Source organism: Ictalurus punctatus, chromosome 29 (genome assembly GCF_001660625.3).
Source record: "Ictalurus punctatus breed USDA103 chromosome 29, Coco_2.0, whole genome shotgun sequence".
Lineage (NCBI taxonomy): Eukaryota > Metazoa > Chordata > Actinopteri > Siluriformes > Ictaluridae > Ictalurus > Ictalurus punctatus.
The window spans coordinates 11,174,558-11,191,836 of record NC_030444.2 but is presented as its reverse complement, the minus strand read 5'-3'; the positions used below and the strand labels follow the sequence as shown (position 1 = coordinate 11,191,836).

The following is a 17,279-nucleotide window of genomic DNA, read 5'->3' as shown; positions in this document are numbered from 1 at the left end:
ATGCAAACCAATTTTCAATAAAAAAAAGTCTTTAAAATTGATTGTTGTTCTTTTTTTTGAGAAAGGAGGCTTTGTTGTTTTATGCACAGCTATCTGAAATGTCCATAATTAAGTAGTTCAATCATTTCTTGGGTAATTACTCTTTTATCGGGCCAAGATTTTTATGGAGGGGTATTGTTTTTATACAGCTTTTGGCTTTTAAATTCCCTTTGAAGCCATGCTCTTTCCTCCAAATGCACAGATCCTCCAAGTAGTAGAAATTACAGATTAGGTAATTACGCACCTTTCTTATTTTTGTCTTATTTTTTCCCAGCAGTGCTTAGTTTAATTTGCTTATAATTAACACAATAGGTTAAGATATTCTGAATCAGTCCTCAGACAGAAATTCCCCTTTAAGTGTGTAAATAAACACCAAGTTTTACGCACTGGTGAAGGACTGGCTATATTTCGCAAAAAACAATGATTCTGCGCTACAGTAGCTTTCGCAATTCCGTTTTCATACAATAATAGCTGTTAGCATTTTGATTTATAATAGGAAATGTATTTTTAAGCATAAATCCACCACCATTTAGACCTTAATAATAAAATAAGTGCAGACACTGGAGATTCATTTGCAAGACAAAAATGACTTAGTCACAAGCTTTTAGAGCTTCTGCGAAAGATTTCTCAAATTGAACTAATTTAAACTAGAAACCCACTTATTCGAGCCACTTCCTGTGCTTTTTTTTTTTTTTTTTTGGTTAAAGATAAAAATTAGCTGCAGTACAAGCCTGGAAAAAAAAAATCACAAAAGAAGAGTTCAATAGTTTGGTGATGTCAGTGGCTCACCGGCTTGATGCGGTTATTGCAAGCAAGGGATATGCGGCCAAATATTAAATATTATTTACTTTAATACGATCTGTTCCAATACTTTTGCTCACCTAAAACATTGGTCGTTTGCCACCAAAGGTGTACCGTTCTAAGCTGTAATGTAAGAGGCAAATATCATAACAGGAATGCTGAAATTCTGATCTATCGTTTTATATTCATCTTTTGACCTCAAACCCGAATACCTTCAGTGTATAGCAAAAACAAAAGAACTGCTCCTGCTCTTCCAACACTTTCAGAGGGGACTGTACATAGCTTTAAAAGGGAGAATGAACATTTGTGGAATTCTGGTCTAGGGAACTCTAAATGCTGTGAAATGACTGATCTGAGTTGACCTCAATAGCTTCCGTTCTGTAACACATATCCCTGCGCTTAGAGATGTTTTGACACGTTACATAACTCATCAGTGTCAACGCTTGTCACTATGAAATCCTATCGCCTTGTGATATTGAGCAGTTCCCAATTGTGAGCTATTCTGGCATGGAGTCCTTTTTAAGAAGAAAAGAAAAACAGCACTGTATTTTTTAAATGTTTGTTTTACTCTAAATGTTTTAGAGGGAAAATGGAGGGTGGTTACAGATTGTGCATCTAGTTGTGCTGTGAGAAATTGACAAATGTGTTATAAATTTATATCAGTGGTAGGGCATGGTGCAAAAACACTAATGTGCAAAAGCACTTATGTTTTCTGTACAACGGGCATTATGGATACAATTGTCTACACAATAAAATGTGGTATGTATGAAAATCCAATTTGTTCAGGAAAACATTGGTATCCTGTGAGAACTTCTGAATTTGTGTAAATATACCTATAAGGACAGATTAATGTGAATATCGATGGACAGATCATATAATTGGTGATGAGTTAGGACATAAGAATGGCTCCCTATCTATGTTAGCCAACACGCTGCAGTGGCTGAGCTGCATTACTGGAAGCTCTTTCACCATTTAGTCATCATTTTGTTGTTTTTAGCTCACTGCGAGTGTTGCCTTTTATGGAATTTTGTGGGCGTTACTAAATGTAAGTCAGCTGTGCTGTCAACACGCTTGGTAATTTATGGCTGATTTGGTTTTCATCAACCTGTGCCTGAAACTGAAAATGTTCTAAATGTGGTTTTTAAAGTTTGAGTTCAGTTTAGCCTACAAAACGCAAAAGACTGATACATGAGGCCCAATAAGTGGATGAACAGGATGAAATAACCGCCCCAACATGTTTTTATATTTGAACCAGGTACATCAAGTAGGAAAACACTATTCTGTTTGTCAGCATCGAAGGCGTAGCTTTGCTCACTGAGTCAGAGTCAGAGAGGATAAACATCAAAGCGTACAATCAAAGTTTTATTTTACCATCAAAGTCTTAGACAGCGAGATCAAAGCCACGTGGTTCCTCGCTATCTCTGCACTTTTATTCTACCATAAAGACAGGCATGATTGAAGTCCTTCTCTGTCTCAGTCTGCATCTGTCTGTCTCACTATGGCAGCTGTTTGCCATGGGAAGCCAAACAACTCAAAATCTGGTCCAAACTGACCGGCCCAATTGATATGAGCGGACCAGTTTGGATTTCCCACTACGAGACCTACGTGACCCACTGATCAGCGCAGTGCAAAATAAACTGGGAGACACTAAGCAGATAATCATTTGATTACTTACAGCCATGCAAATAGGCTTAAAGTTACGTGTTCTTGCTCTTTAAAGATCTGAATATGAATACACTTCAGTGAGACATCTGAAGTCTGAAGAGTTGTCTTATGTTCGTAAACCATATTCTGCTGCGTGTCTGTTATTGTTTCTTTTAAGGGCTTTGTCAATTTCGCCAAGAATGTTAGTACTGTTTAAAATGGTTTCAAATTTTCTCCTAACCCTGTTTGGCATCTGTTATAGGAACTGTTGATAGCAAGATCTCGTCAACCACTACCAGGGTGTAGCATCCAACTGGATGATGTGACGGCAGCCATATTGTGCCAGAACACCCACCACACACCAGCAATTGGTGGAGAGGAGAGGAGAGTGAAGTAGCCAATTCAAAGATGGGGCTTGTTAGGGCGCCATAATAGAGAAGGGCCAGTGGGGGATTTTCACCAGGACACCGGGGTTATACCCATGCTCTTTTATGATAAACAAAGATGTTGTTTCAGAATCTATTCTAACTATAAATACATCAAATGAACTAGTTCCCCTCCTGCTTCTACAAGACAACAGCAAACTATGGGAAGCCAAACAACTGAAAAGCGGGTCCAAACTGAGCTACTCATAAGAACAGCACAGCATGGACTAAATACCTGCGGACCCACTGGGTAGCGCGGTGCGAATCCCTAAAGAGCGCAACGTGGACCAATTGACATGCGTGACACACTGGACAGTGCGGCGCATGCAGGTTTTAACTGTGCTACACGGCTAGCTTGGACCTCCCAGCATGAGTCATGAGACCTTTTCCAGAGCCATATCTCCCTGCAGCTCTCACCTGGTTTCCCACTGTTGAGCAAGGTTGAGCCTGGCAAGTACCTGGATAGGAGACCTCCTGGGGAAAACTAGGGTTGCTGCTGGAAGTGGTATTAGTGCAGCCAGCAGGGGGTGGGATGCTCACCCTGTGGTCTGTGTGGGGCCTAATTCCCCAGTATAGTGACGGTATAGAGACACTATACTGTAAAAACAGCACTGTCTTTCGGATGAGATGTTAAACTGAGGTCCTGACTCTCTGTGGTTATTAAAAATCCCCAGTGTCCTGGTGAAATTCCCCCATTGGCCCTTATGTATCATGGCCCCCTAATAATCTCCATCCCTGAATTGGCAACATCACTCTCCATTCCTCTCCACTAATCGCTGATGTGTGGTGGGTGTTCTGGCGCACTATGGGTGCCATCACATCATCCAGGTGGATGCTCCACACTGGTGGTGATTTGAGGAGACCCCCCCCGCCCCCCACAACCACCACCACCACCACTACATACAATGTAAAGCACTTTGAGTGTCTATAAATCTAAGGAATTATTATTATTATTATTATTATTATTATTATTATTATTATTATTATTATTATTATATAATTAGCAACCAATAAAATAATTAAGACATTCGTTTATATTAATAATTGTGGACTTACTCAATATTCAAACAATCATTTATTAATGCAGCTCCTAATTGCTTTGGTAACATTGCTAATGTTAGCCAACTGTCTCTACAATTTCTTCTTGCATATTTTATTGAATACTCAATAATCAGCTTCTCCAACATTATGTACCATTACAAATACAGCCTGATGCATTTTGGATTCAAAATTACACCTTCACTATGAGCTAGATAATGAATACTAATGAATGAAAAGAGGACTTGTTTTTGTTTGCTGTGAGCATTGTTATGATTGCCAATGCCATATTTAACAATCTCCCTGCTCTAAATAAGGGTGTTGTGGCATAAAGCTATAACAATGAATTTAAAGGGGCAGGCATGGCTACTGTATGTCTTTGTCCTGTTGACTGAACACTTGTGTGGCATAGGTTAATGGCCACTTCACAGTGGAGTGCTTTTTCTAATGCTCTTTTGGGATAATTAAGTGTTCCTTCCTGCCTTTATTCAATCTGGACAATAGTCACAGTTCTGCACTCTCACATTACCGTAAGGAAAGGGCACAGAAAAGAGAAAAGGAACCAGCGGTGAATATATAAATATAACAACTACAGACAAAGAGTGAATCTTCGATTAGATATGGCTTGATGCCATGTTTAGAGTCAGTTTTGTTGCACTTTTTCTTACCCCTTATTTAACTCTCCCCCTCTTTCTCCCATCTAATATTAGCAACTATATACTTACGACCAGCAAGCCATATTATTTCCTCCACTGTAATAATAATAATTTAGCCTCCAGAGAGGAGGAAAAGTACACCTTAACGTTTAGCATGTAGTGCTGAATATTTTTTTTTTTAGCGCTTACCTGTGTGACAGTGTCTCTCATGGTGGGTGAGCGCTGCTTGCGGGTGGTGGTGGTGGCCATGGTGGTGGTGGTCTCCATAATAGTGGTGGACATGTCTGCAAGTGGCGTGGTGGACGTGGTGTCTGTGGTGAGGACCGAGGGCACTTCGCCCACCAGACGCAGGTTGCCCTGCACTTGCACATTCGGGTCTCCTTCCGCCGCTAGCTTTAGGACCTGCAGGCCGTTGTAGTACAGGCCTGAGATCTGACCCTGGAAGTTGCGGCCTTTTTCGCCACCGCCGATTTTTATGAATGCCTGGCTGTTAAAGATCGTCAATTGCCGACCTGTTGGGACATTTAAAGAAAGAAAGAGCGAGAAAGAAAGAGCGGGAGGGGATAAGAGAAAATTGTGGGATAAGAGGAAGGTCAGAAAAGAAGGAGGATTGAATATAGAAGAGATGGTGAAGGAAAGTAAGAAAGAGGAAATAGTAAGGTCTCTGAGTTTTCACATTCCATACAACACACACAGCATGAAATAGGCTCATAGACAACAAAGAGCCTCAAATCTCTCTGGATTGTCCTGGTAACACTTAAGAAAATTGGACATGGATACAACTAAAGGTAGCAGTTAGGCGTGTAATTATTATGTCCTACAAACTTGTCCTATCAAGCTTCAGGTGTGTTAGCAAGACAAGAGAGATTTGTTTCTCCGTCCTTGTCTCCTTTGCCGATGTCAACACCTTATTCCTGTCCTCTTCACAGCACAAACTGATATAGGGAGTGAGGGAAAGACCTCTGACGAGGTGTCCTTCTGCATAGTGAGTGACAGAGAGATCAGTAGGGGACAACGGAAGATAGATTTTACTGATGCAATGAGAGATTACACACGAAGTAATTTTACAGACGTAACAATTTGAGAACATTTCCATTTGAGTGTGTATGTGCAAATTTATCTGCTCATATGATTATTTCTGTGGCCAATTTGCTTCCCCTCTAGTCATGCTACGATAAAGCACCCAGTGTGGCTCCACAGTTCTTTATAGAATGGGAAAATGCACCAGACGTCCATTTTTTGATTCAATTAATACCGACTGAGCCTATTATTTACTTAATAGCCTTGTTTGTGCAGATCACACTTCATTAATTTTAGTGTCCATGTGTGTATTTGAGTGTGTGCGTGTATGTGTAACACTACATTGATTCACTGCTCTTGTTAGAATGTGCGTGTCTGAGTGACAGAATAAGCTAAGCTCTTCCATTAGGTTGACACTAGCATTAGCGGATCATTAACAGTTCAGCCCATCTGCCTGAACCCCAGGAGGGCTGCTGATGACTTTAAGCTATAATGACGCCTACACAGATGACTTATGAACCGGATCTTTGTATGAGTTAATTTCTCACTGGGGTAAGCAGTTCTGGAAAGGATCTTGAAGAAGGAGCACTGATTTTGAAGAACTTATGTTGAGGAGTTAAGAGGATAGTGCACAAATGGCCCATTATAGATGGCTGATATAGGCAAAGGAGAATAAACAAACAACACATATACACACTATTTTGTCTCTCACATTTCTGGTCTCTCTGAATAATATATAAAATATAACATGCTTGCACGGCTTTACCGGTTTTCTTCCATGTCCGAAAAAACTTTCCAGTAGGAGGATGGGTGACTCTAAATTGACCATAGGTGTGAAAATGTGTGTATAGTGTCTTGCAATGGACTGGTATCGCATCCAGGTTGTGTTCTTGCCTACAGATCCACTGACTAGAATAAAGTTGTTACTGAGAATGAATGAATGAGTAAATGTCCATGTATTCAATAAAAATACAACCCTTTGGAGCATGTTTAGAGCTTGACCTATAATATATAGATGAAGTAACAGGACACTTATATACCCAGACCTGGGTACAATCTTAGAAAAATGTTTTCATCTAACATCATAAAGGACTCTGGTTTGTCCCTCTATAGCCCTATAACTGAGGAAAAGATTGCTTTAGAAAACATAAAATGATAACTGTCATAAGAAGCCTTGATGAACCCTTGATTCCTTTTAGCACCCATAAGGGTTCTTTTATATGTCCTTTTAGGTTCTACCCCCCCGAAAAAAAATAAATATCCAAAGAACCTTTGAGGGACCCTTGACGAAATCTTATGTTAGCCAAATTTGTGGGGCAATATTACAAACGATTGCCTACACTTGGCTATAATCTTATAATGTTTTAGACAAGAGTTTAAAAAATTTAGCAGCCCAAACGGTCACTGAAAGTGGAGTACTTTTACATTTTAAAACTGAAATAAATGACTTGTACAGTGCTGTAAAAATGTTATTTTGTTTTTGTGTATATCTCATACTAAATTGTTTCAGAAATGAAAACAAAATATACGATAAAACAAAGGCAACCTGACTAAATACTAAATACAGTTTTTAAATGATAATGTTATTTATTGATGCAAACTGGGCCTGTGTGAAAATGCATTTGCCCCCAGGAAGTCACAAAAGGTCCAAGGACAACATCGAAGGAACTACAGGCCTCTCTTACATCAATAAAGGTCACTGTTCAGGACTCCACTATCAGAAAGATGCTGGGCAAAAATGGCACCCATGTTAGAGTGGTGAGGTGAAAACCACCGCTAACCCAGAAGAACATTAAGACTCGTCTGAATTTTGAGAAAACACACCTTGATGATCCTCAAACCTTTTGGGAGGATGTTCTGTGGATTGATGAGTTGAAAGTGGAACTGTTTGGAAGACAGGTGTCCCGTTACATCTGCTGTGAACCAAACACCGAATTCCACAAAAACATCATCATACCTACAGTCAAGCATGGTGGTGGTGGGAGTGTGATGGTGTGGGGATGCTTTACTGCTTCAGGGCCTGGGCAACTTGCAGTAATTGATGGAAACATGAATTCTGCTCTCTAGCAGAAAATCCTAAAGGAGAATGTCCGGTCTTCAGTCCGTAAGTTGAAACTCAAGCGCAACTGAATTATGTAGCAAGACAATGATCCAAAGCGTAGGAGTAAATCCTAGTCCTAGAAGTAAGTGAAAGTCTGATCTCCAGTTATCAGAATCGTTTGGTTGCAGTTATTGCTGCTAAAGGTGGCACAACCAGATTTTAAGTTTAAGGGGGAAACTAGTTTTTCACAAGGGTGATAGGTGTTGGATCACTTTTTTTTGCTGCATTGTGTGTACTGTGTGTTTACTCAGGTTGACTTTGTTTTATCTTGTATTTCGTTTGAAGATCTAAAACGATTTAGTATGAGATATACACAAAAACAGAAAACGTCGGCATGGGGCAAATACTTTTTCACAGCACCGTAGAACCTTTTTTCTCGTTCAGACAGCAGCCTTAAGTGTAGTGAAAGAGTTTTTATTTGTTTATTTAAAAAAAAAATGCTGCCACCTTTAAAGTTTGCAGTTACTAAGGCAGAGATATGCAGAGAAAGATATCAGGAAGGGAAAAAAGGTGAAAAAGACACTGGACATGCAGAGGTGGTAGAAATTATTTAGAAAGGTATAGGTGCTCCTATTCAGCTGCAATAAAAATACTGTGAATACAAGTTATTCTACTTTGTTACTTCCCACGTCTGCACTTGTGGGACAGCTCCAGGAAGAGAAGCTTGTTCATCCTAACTAATTCCTACTCTTGTAAATGTGTAAGTCTTGTTCAATTATATTAAGCAGATGCCTCTAGGAGGCATTAATAGCTGTGTGGTTGTGCAATTTGTGCACTTTAGTCCTAGCCGTTAAGCCAATTGTTTTGCGTAGCCTGGTCATATATATATTTAAAAAAAAAAAAAAAAAAAAAAAAAAAAAAGCAGCATGTGATTAGAGATGCAATTTAGAGCAAGCAAATATCATCTACACAGACTTAGTTTAATGTAGATAAAATGAGATGAGCAAAGGGGTCTGAGACTGACTTTAATAAATGAAGACAATAATGAAAGAGATAAGGAGAAACCCATGAAAGGATCCTCCTAAGAGACAACACCAGCATTGCTAACTTCAATCCTTCAAAATGGCTCTTGTGTATCAGCCAGACTGACATGCTACAAGAGGCGAGAAAACGAAAAGTTGAGAGAGAGGAGTAAATGGACTAGAGAGAGCAAGAGGATTGTATTAAAAATGAAGAACAATCCGGGGAGGTACTCGGGTTTTAGTGCTAGCTAGAATATGTTCACATCGATCCTTCACACGAAGCTGTAGAGGCTCGGGACTAAAACCTCCATTATGGGTATGCAGTTTGATTCCTCTAATCCGAAAAAAGGAGCTGGTGTGCAGGATGAGGCGAGCTCGACGGTTCAGACAGAAAACCATTGGATGGTGTTTGAGTAAAGATACTGTACAGTATCTTAAGCGCCCTGTGAGGCCAGAGAACCTCGAGTGAATCAGAGAAGCACAAAAAAAATTAAGCGCATCACTTCATCTAGAGGTCCAGAGAGGAAAAATACTGCCAGCCTTTCAGTCCCTTAGTGAAGGAAAGAGGCAGTTTTACAAAGACTACCATTTTTGTCATTTTTTTAAACAGTAGGACAGCATGCATCCCCTTGTTTCTGTGTGTTTGGGTGCTAGAAGCATAGATATGAAAATGTAATTCGAGTTCATCGGCTTATACGGTCAACTTTTCTTCAGAAAACGTTTTCACACTGCAGCTTATATGTAAATATAAGGAATTGTTATATAAGTTATTTGTGGTGAGTTAGGGAAAACCCATTGGACGACAAAAAAATATCAACTTGATTAATGAATTCTTTAAAACTTAGGAGATATTTCTTGATAAGTTTTATAGTATGGTCTCTGTGTCTCAATTCTGAAGGTCTCTAGTCTGTGTCATGATGTTTCTGTACCAAGGCACCCCGCCTTTCGCCCTCACTCTTTCTCGGTGCTTCTTATTCTTATTATCTGGTAGACTAGACGTTTTTAGTTCTTATATCACTCAAACATACGTAATAGATGTTTTGATCTGTTCCAATTGACATTTATCATTCTTTATCAATATTTCTTGTGTGTGTATATATATATATATATATATATTATGCTTTCTGAATATTCTGGTTATGGTTCTGTGACTGGTATCGGACAAGAACTTAACATTTATACAGATAATAATTACGACTAGACGACTGATCTTTTGAGATTACGAGCAGATTATTTACATCTAATGTTTAACACTGGAACTAACATTCCATTCCAGCATGCTTATCAGGAGCTTTTACAGTGTAATCATTCACGTGGTGCATGTTTAATTTAATTTGTACCCTCAAAGCCATTCTAAGACACGTAATGCCTCCAATTCCCCGACTTCCAAGGACACTACTCTGCTTAGTGTAAATCAATTTGGAGTAAAATGCACATGTATGCGTGCGTGTGTGTGTATGTGTGTGTGTTGTACAGCAGAACAATGTGTTCATGCCCTGACAGAGTGATGGATGGTGGAGGGTTGATCTTCTAACTGTGAGACATGTGTCTCACTCTACACATGCTGAGGAAATGAATTCACTGATCACAGGTGAAGTTCCTCTGAATGAGACTTGGAGGAGGAGGAAAAAAGAGGAGAAGGACGTTATTCTTTTTAAACCAGAACACCGGAATAAGAACATGTAAGATGAGAGGAAGAGAAATTCCATGCTATATAATGAAGGGAAGACATGAGCAGTGCTGCAGATGATGATTGATATGGTTAATGTGTACAAAATAACTCAAATGGTGACTTTACGACAAGGAAGATGAGACATAATGGCAGTTTCTTCACATTTCCGACGATTCGATGGATATTTTTTTTTATAATCTGGCATGTCATTTGCAGTGAGAAAACAGATAGACAAAACTATACAGACATTCATAAACTCTCCTCTGGCATGTGGCAGCACTCCAAAATGATGCCTGTAATTACACTGTGGGCTACTGAAGTGTGTGGGGTTTTTTTTTTTTTTTTTGCATATGTGTGTGTGGGCAGAGTACCGTTATGCTTCAGTGACTAATGCACAGCTTGCAGGTCTGCCACCGGGACTAACAGGAATGTGAGCTGCATGTATGTGTATGTATTAGCCTGTTTGCGTGCATTTCCTGAAATCCAGCAGAGTTAAGTAGGTATTAACCCAGATGACTGGGTATGGATGTGGCAAATTGGAGGTTCTCTGATGATATCATTATACACCAGGTTAACACCAGGTGAGTGGCCGTTCGTGTCAATTTACCCAAACACAAAAAGGTCCATTGATGCAAAATGCTCATCCTTAAAAGATTCTCAGTCCCATGAAAGAAAACGCAACGACATGACTTGGTGGTCTTAAGTATTTCCTACTCCCTGCAACGATTACGCCGACCACTGTAGGGTCCGTCTCTACAGGGGATAAAAGTGCCAGCCATTTCGTTTACACTTCAAGGTCATGTTTACGACGCCAAAGTGTTCTACTGTAACACAAATGCAGACACTTATGAAATCAAGAGCAGGTATCAAAGATTTATAACGAACAGACGGACTAAGAAAAACAACGAACTTGCAGTATTTCACGTACTTACAACCACATACAGCACTTGTTAAACTGTTCGGTTTAGAGACGACTTCAAGCATGGCTGCCATTAGTGTTCTTCATTTGTTTTAGGTGTATGGAAGAGTGTTGGTGTTTGGGATGCCTGATCATATCATATAAATGTATCCATTTAAAAACATGCCGTCAGGTATTTGTATTATGGAGGGGATGGCATGGCTATTTACTAGTCAAGCAGTAGTTAAAAAAAGGAAAAAGAAAAAAGAAAAGTAGTCGACTAGTCTTCTATTGTTAAAGTCCTCGTGAAGTTCCTTGAAACGAGCAGTGTTAATCGATGTGCTGACGTAATTTCCACTGAAACAAGTAGTCAGCGTGGGACTTATCAAGTGTTTCTTCCCCCTTTTTAAATAAATAATAGGGTTTAGATTATCTCACAACCCACGCTAAGCCGGTCTAAATGTCTGTCTCAAAACCTCCTTCTTCAGAGTGAATGAATTCAACCCAGTTCCTTCTTAACCAATCTTACAGTTGGAAAACTGAATAAAACGCCCGTGTTCGAACAGCCAAAGACACATTACCGACCCATGTTACCTGATGTGACTTCTCCTGCTCAACAAAGGCAACTTCAGCAAGATGGGTGAGGGACATTTCAGATTCTAGAGACCATTCAGTGGCCAGCAAATCTGATTAGTAGCTGAAGTGCAGAATGATGTCATCAAAATTGCTGATCCGTATTGGTGGAGAGACTGTATATTTTAATGTATATATCTTCTAAATGCAAATTTTGTCATTGTTTTGGACCACATTAGCTTATAGATAACCTTAAGGCTAACATATTCATACTAAAAGCTGCAGAATTTAAATTTTGATTTCATGGGGTCTATGCAGGCTACAAATGACATTTCCAGCTTCAATGCTTCTTAGGATGGACCCATTCTTAAAATGCATCCATTCATTGTTGCTCAGCAGACATGATTGAATCTGGAATTGAGAGCATGGACGCTCATGTCCAACAAAAGAGCCTATTTTATTGTTCAATGAGTGGTCTTCCTGGGATGGAGGATGATATATGTACAATATTGACTGGCTGGTCTCAGTACCACCTGAGAACAAGTTCTGATTTCAGCTAGCATGGTTTCAGCAATGACTACTGAATGTATTAGTAGACTAGACTATGCAATCCTTAGTATGTAGTATTGAAAAGTGACAAACTGGGTCATGGTATCTTTCTTTGCTTGAGAGAAACATATGCATATGTTTTCCAAGTCCCATTTCACAGAAGAAAGAGAGAGAGAGAGAGAGAGAGAGAGAGAGAGAGAGAGAGAGAGGGAGAGAGAGGGAGAGAGAGGGAGAGAGAGGGAGAGAGAGAGAGAATCCTAGATTCTTTAAGAATTCCTCATCTCCTGCATTGGCTGGGTGAGGCTGCCAGAGTTGATTATGGAAGTGGGTGGCAGTTATCTCCTCAGCACAAGGAGTGTACTGGTAATTAAGTGCTGAACTTTCTTTTTTGCTGCTTTTCTAACAGCACAAGTAGGCGATTTTCCAGTCCCATGAATCAGTATTGTCTGAGAAAGAAAGGCGTGAGGAAAATTGCTCATGACAGGAGAAAGTTAGGTTTGGAGGCGAGGAAAGAAAACAAGTAAGAAAGAAAGTGGACACTAAAGTTTAAGTCAAGGACTGGTGAGGTTGGACTGTCTGAGCTCCTTTGCCATATGTGTTGCTGCAGAGACTATTTCCCAAGATCACATCCCTGCCTGAGCTTGTCCAACCAAGGCAATAGCAGACAAGCAAATTACATACTATGGCTTGTCAGCAGGGACAGAAATACGACAGCATAATTGCATCAGATAAGAGATCTGCTGGACTCCAGAAAGAGACACACAGAGAGAGAGAGAGACACACAGAGAGAGAGAGACACAGAGAGAGAGAGAGAGAGAGAGAGAGAGAGAGAGAGAGAGAGAGAGAGAGAGAGGGTAATGCCAAATGTTAACAAGAAAGATATAAAAAAATAATAAAGCCATCATCGATCAAGTAGAATGCAGTAAGCAAGAGCTGTTGTGTAGGCCAGTGTTGGGGAGTAACGGCGTTACGAAATTTAATTACAAAATAAATGTAACTGTAATCTGTTACAGTTACTGAGAAAAAATGTGTAATTAAATTACAGTTACTTATGAAATGTTAATGATTATAAAGGGGGTTACATCGAAATATTTTCTGCAAAAAGATAGTATTTGTTGAATAATATTAATTTGTTTGATTTGCCTGTTTTTTATGCGCACGATGCCTTTAAAGGCCGTTATGTAAAGCGATGCTATTCTGATGCTTTTGATTGGTTCTCTTGTTTGAATTTGCAGCGCACCACATCTGCCAATTACATCAATCCACATTGCCGCTGAAAGCTTTAGGCTACAACCTGTCTGAGAGTTGCCACCATGGCGAGTGATAAAAATGCATTCCAGTGCTGGAAATTTAAAAATCATTTCATCCAGAAATCAGAAAAGGGTGCAAATAGTGCAAAATCTGTTTGCCAACTATTAAAATGCTATAGACATTGATGGTTTCAATGTCGAGCCTGCAGGTACGTAACTTAGCCTACAGTTAACTGTAAGCAGTCATTAAATAAAGTAGGAAAGGCATTACCTACTCCTGCCTGCCACACCATGCTACTAATGTGTATTCAAGATGTATTTTAGCTCTGTACTGCTTGGTGCATGTCCAGTAGTTTACTTAACTATGTTAATCTCCATTCATAACAAATTAGCTAGTCTGCTAGCTAGCTAAAGACGTCTTTACCAGCCGCACTTCTATTTATGAACGTTTTTCCACCTTGAATAAGGTTGGTAACTATGTCAGATTTAATATAGATATTTCAGCATTGTAGCATAAACTGCATTAATGACTCATGAGGTCATGAGTTGTGAAATTCAGGGCACCAACAGCCTCCCCTGGCCAAAGCAACTTTACCACTAACCCATTTAAATTTTCTTTTGTAAAATGTTTAGCTGTTTTTTTTCCAAAGCATTGTTAGATGCCAATCATATCTATGCAAAGATTTGATTTCAAAAACAGTATCATAGCTATTAAACTATTTCTTGTTATGATTTTAAATGATTATTTAACCTCAGAACGATCTCAAAGTTAAAACAAGTGCTAAAGTCTGATTTTGTGCTGGCTGTGCTTTACAATTAAATTATTATGATCTTAATTCAAGTGATGAAGGATTTTGAAAGTCAGTAACCAATGTTGAGTACTACTGTAAGGTTAACCCTGCCTGGTTTAAATGTTTGAAAACAGCTGAAAACATTTGTTAGAAATTTAGAAAAGTAATCAGTTACATTACTTCAGTAAAGTTACACTACGTATTATAATTTCAGTAGGGTAACTTGTAATCTGTAACCTATTACATTTCCAAAGGGACCTTCCCAACACTGGTGTAGGTGGACTGACATGTCCCTAGTTTGAGACAATGTTTCACAACAATGACTTGAGTGGGAGGGTTTGTTCATTAGCAATTAGCACGACTAGAATCTAAATGAGCATCATTGTTATAAAGGGTTAGTCTGAGAGTGAGGCAACACTCTGTCACACAAAAAGCCTCCATTCCTGTTTTCATTCTCTCTGTTTGAGAAGAATAGATGCTGAAGAAATTTGCACAATTTCCCCTTTACTTCAAATAATTGCTGTTGGATGTTGGCTTATTTAGCTTTGCACGGAAGCTACGAGGTTAAAAATAGCTAGCAGGTAATGGAAGGCTATCTTATTGAAAAATCTTTTGTGATTGAGGTAGTTTCAGACTTCAAACATGAACTTTCAGTTATATACACATGAACAAACATGTAACATTATGGGGACCACCATCAGAGTTTCGTATCTTTCTGGTCTCTAGACCTAGATTTAAACTAGAACACACACACACACACAAACACACACACACACACACACACACACACACACACACACACACACACATATATATGTATATATATATATATATATATATATATATATATATATATATATATATATATATGTGGGGGGGTGTATATATATATATATATATATGAATATATGAATATATATATGTATTATATATATATGTATGAATATATGAATACCTGTTCAGAATCTGTTCAGAATGAGCTTCAGAATCGTGAAGGATCTTGCAATCCGATTGCTTATTTGCATTTCTGTGTTGCCAAACTTTTTTTTTTTTTTTTGACAGGGAACAAATGGAAAGACACTTTGGAAATGGAAGTTAAATTAGCTCTGTGAAGCAATCTATAGTCCACAGTATTCACAGTATTTTGTCTTTAAAAGGTATCTTTGCATGTTTGCCCATAAGCAGTAGGAAAGGTCTGTGGCTGGTCAGTTAAATGATCTCTTCCTGTGAATATAATTCCTGCTCTTGCATGTCCTAGCAGGGCAATAGTACACAAGCAAATTACATCCTATGGCTCGCCAGTAGGTAAGATAAAAGCTACCTTTGCATGTTTGCCCATAAGCTTTAGGAAAGATCTGTGGTTGGTCAGTTAAATGGCCTCTTCCTGTGAAAATAGGACGTTTAATATTGGGCCATGTTTAATGTTGAAACAAAAAAGTCTGGCTTGTTAGACAAGGATGCTATAGACTTTTATTTCATGTTTTAGCCTCACAGCTCCATAGCACTAATAAAGAAGCAAATATTGGATGCCAAGGTAACCATAAAGCATACTTATATCACAGTGGCTCATAATCCCATGCTGTAGATTTACTCTCCTACTCTGCTACACACACCAGATGAATCATGCTCACAATTAAAGCTGTTCATGAGCTTAATCAGGAATGTTAGACTGCGAAAAATGTGTTTTGCATACAAAATACCAAACTTCTGAACCAATGATATAAGCCTCTCAAATGAAGCTTTCATTCTATACCAGTGGGCTCTGGCTGAGTCCGGAGAGAGTGTGGATAAATATTCCTCATCAACTCTAGGCAACATGTTTACTGTGATGAAACATGAAAAGAAAGACCAATTTTCTGAGCTTATTTGTAACGTCATGCTGCTTTATTTCTCTCCCAGTGAGCAGGATTAGAAAGACTGTTCTATTCTTTCACTTGTTTCATTGTTTCTGTCTTTGTATATCTCTATACATCTCCTATCCAAGGTGTGCTCTCACCTTAAATCCCGCGTTAATTGATTAGTTTCCAAAAAAAAAAAAAAATTAAAAAATGCACGTGCCGTAGTGTTTTATTCCTCTTATGCCACAGTAATTTACAAATTTAAATGTATTAACGAATGACACTATCCACCGATAGTTACGTTTAATGTTGTTTAATGTCTGTTAAACAAAGCTAGTTCCTGTTATCGCTTACGTTATGACAGCTATAAACATTTATTCCCTCATCCGCTTCTTTTTTCTCTCATGAAGTTAATAAAACAAACAAACAAACAAAGAACACAAGTCTTTATGTTACAAAAAAAAAAAAAATCCTTGGTCCTGAGGACTTTCCTGTAGCAGAAAACTTACTGAATGTAAAAAAAAAGCACTGACACGGGAGACTCCTTCCATAAACGTTAAACAAATGTCTCAGGAAGCTTTCAGGAAGCTTCACCATAGCAACAATTTGTGATTTCAATAATAACTGACACTCTTGTCAGTAGTGCTGTTATGGAAAATTAATCAACACCTCTGACCAATACAATTTGACAGTTCAATAGAGCAATGGTATATATTTTTTTTCCTCAAACCAACTATTACACCCTAAAACAGTCAAAATGAAGGGCAACACCTTATTTGGTAACACTCTATTTGAAGGGTACCTACATATGAACTTCATAACACAATCATAAGCATTTATAAACCGCTTTATTAAAGGCTTATGTCAAAAAGTCAAGTGACATTACTGTTGACTAGTAGAATTGTGGCCATGTGTGATTTATGTATTTAATTTTTTTGTTTGTTTTTGTTTTCTACAGCTATGCCATGTTGTAGTAGAGGAGAGCTATAGTCCGAGTTCAAATGAATAGACTAAATTTAATG

At 38.6% G+C, this 17,279-nt stretch overlaps 1 protein-coding gene across 3 annotated transcripts in view; it reads right to left on the bottom strand.

Moving 5' to 3' along the window:
* Nucleotides 1-17,279, bottom strand: part of nrxn2b (neurexin 2b) — a 659,496-nt gene that overhangs the window by 17,068 nt on the left and 625,149 nt on the right. For all 3 annotated transcript variants that reach the window (XM_047152219.2, XM_017461810.3, XM_053677578.1), the window contains one exon: nucleotides 4,793-5,115. In XM_047152219.2, coding sequence (XP_047008175.1) covers nucleotides 4,793-5,115 — 323 coding nt within the window. The remainder of the gene's footprint in view (nucleotides 1-4,792; nucleotides 5,116-17,279) is intronic.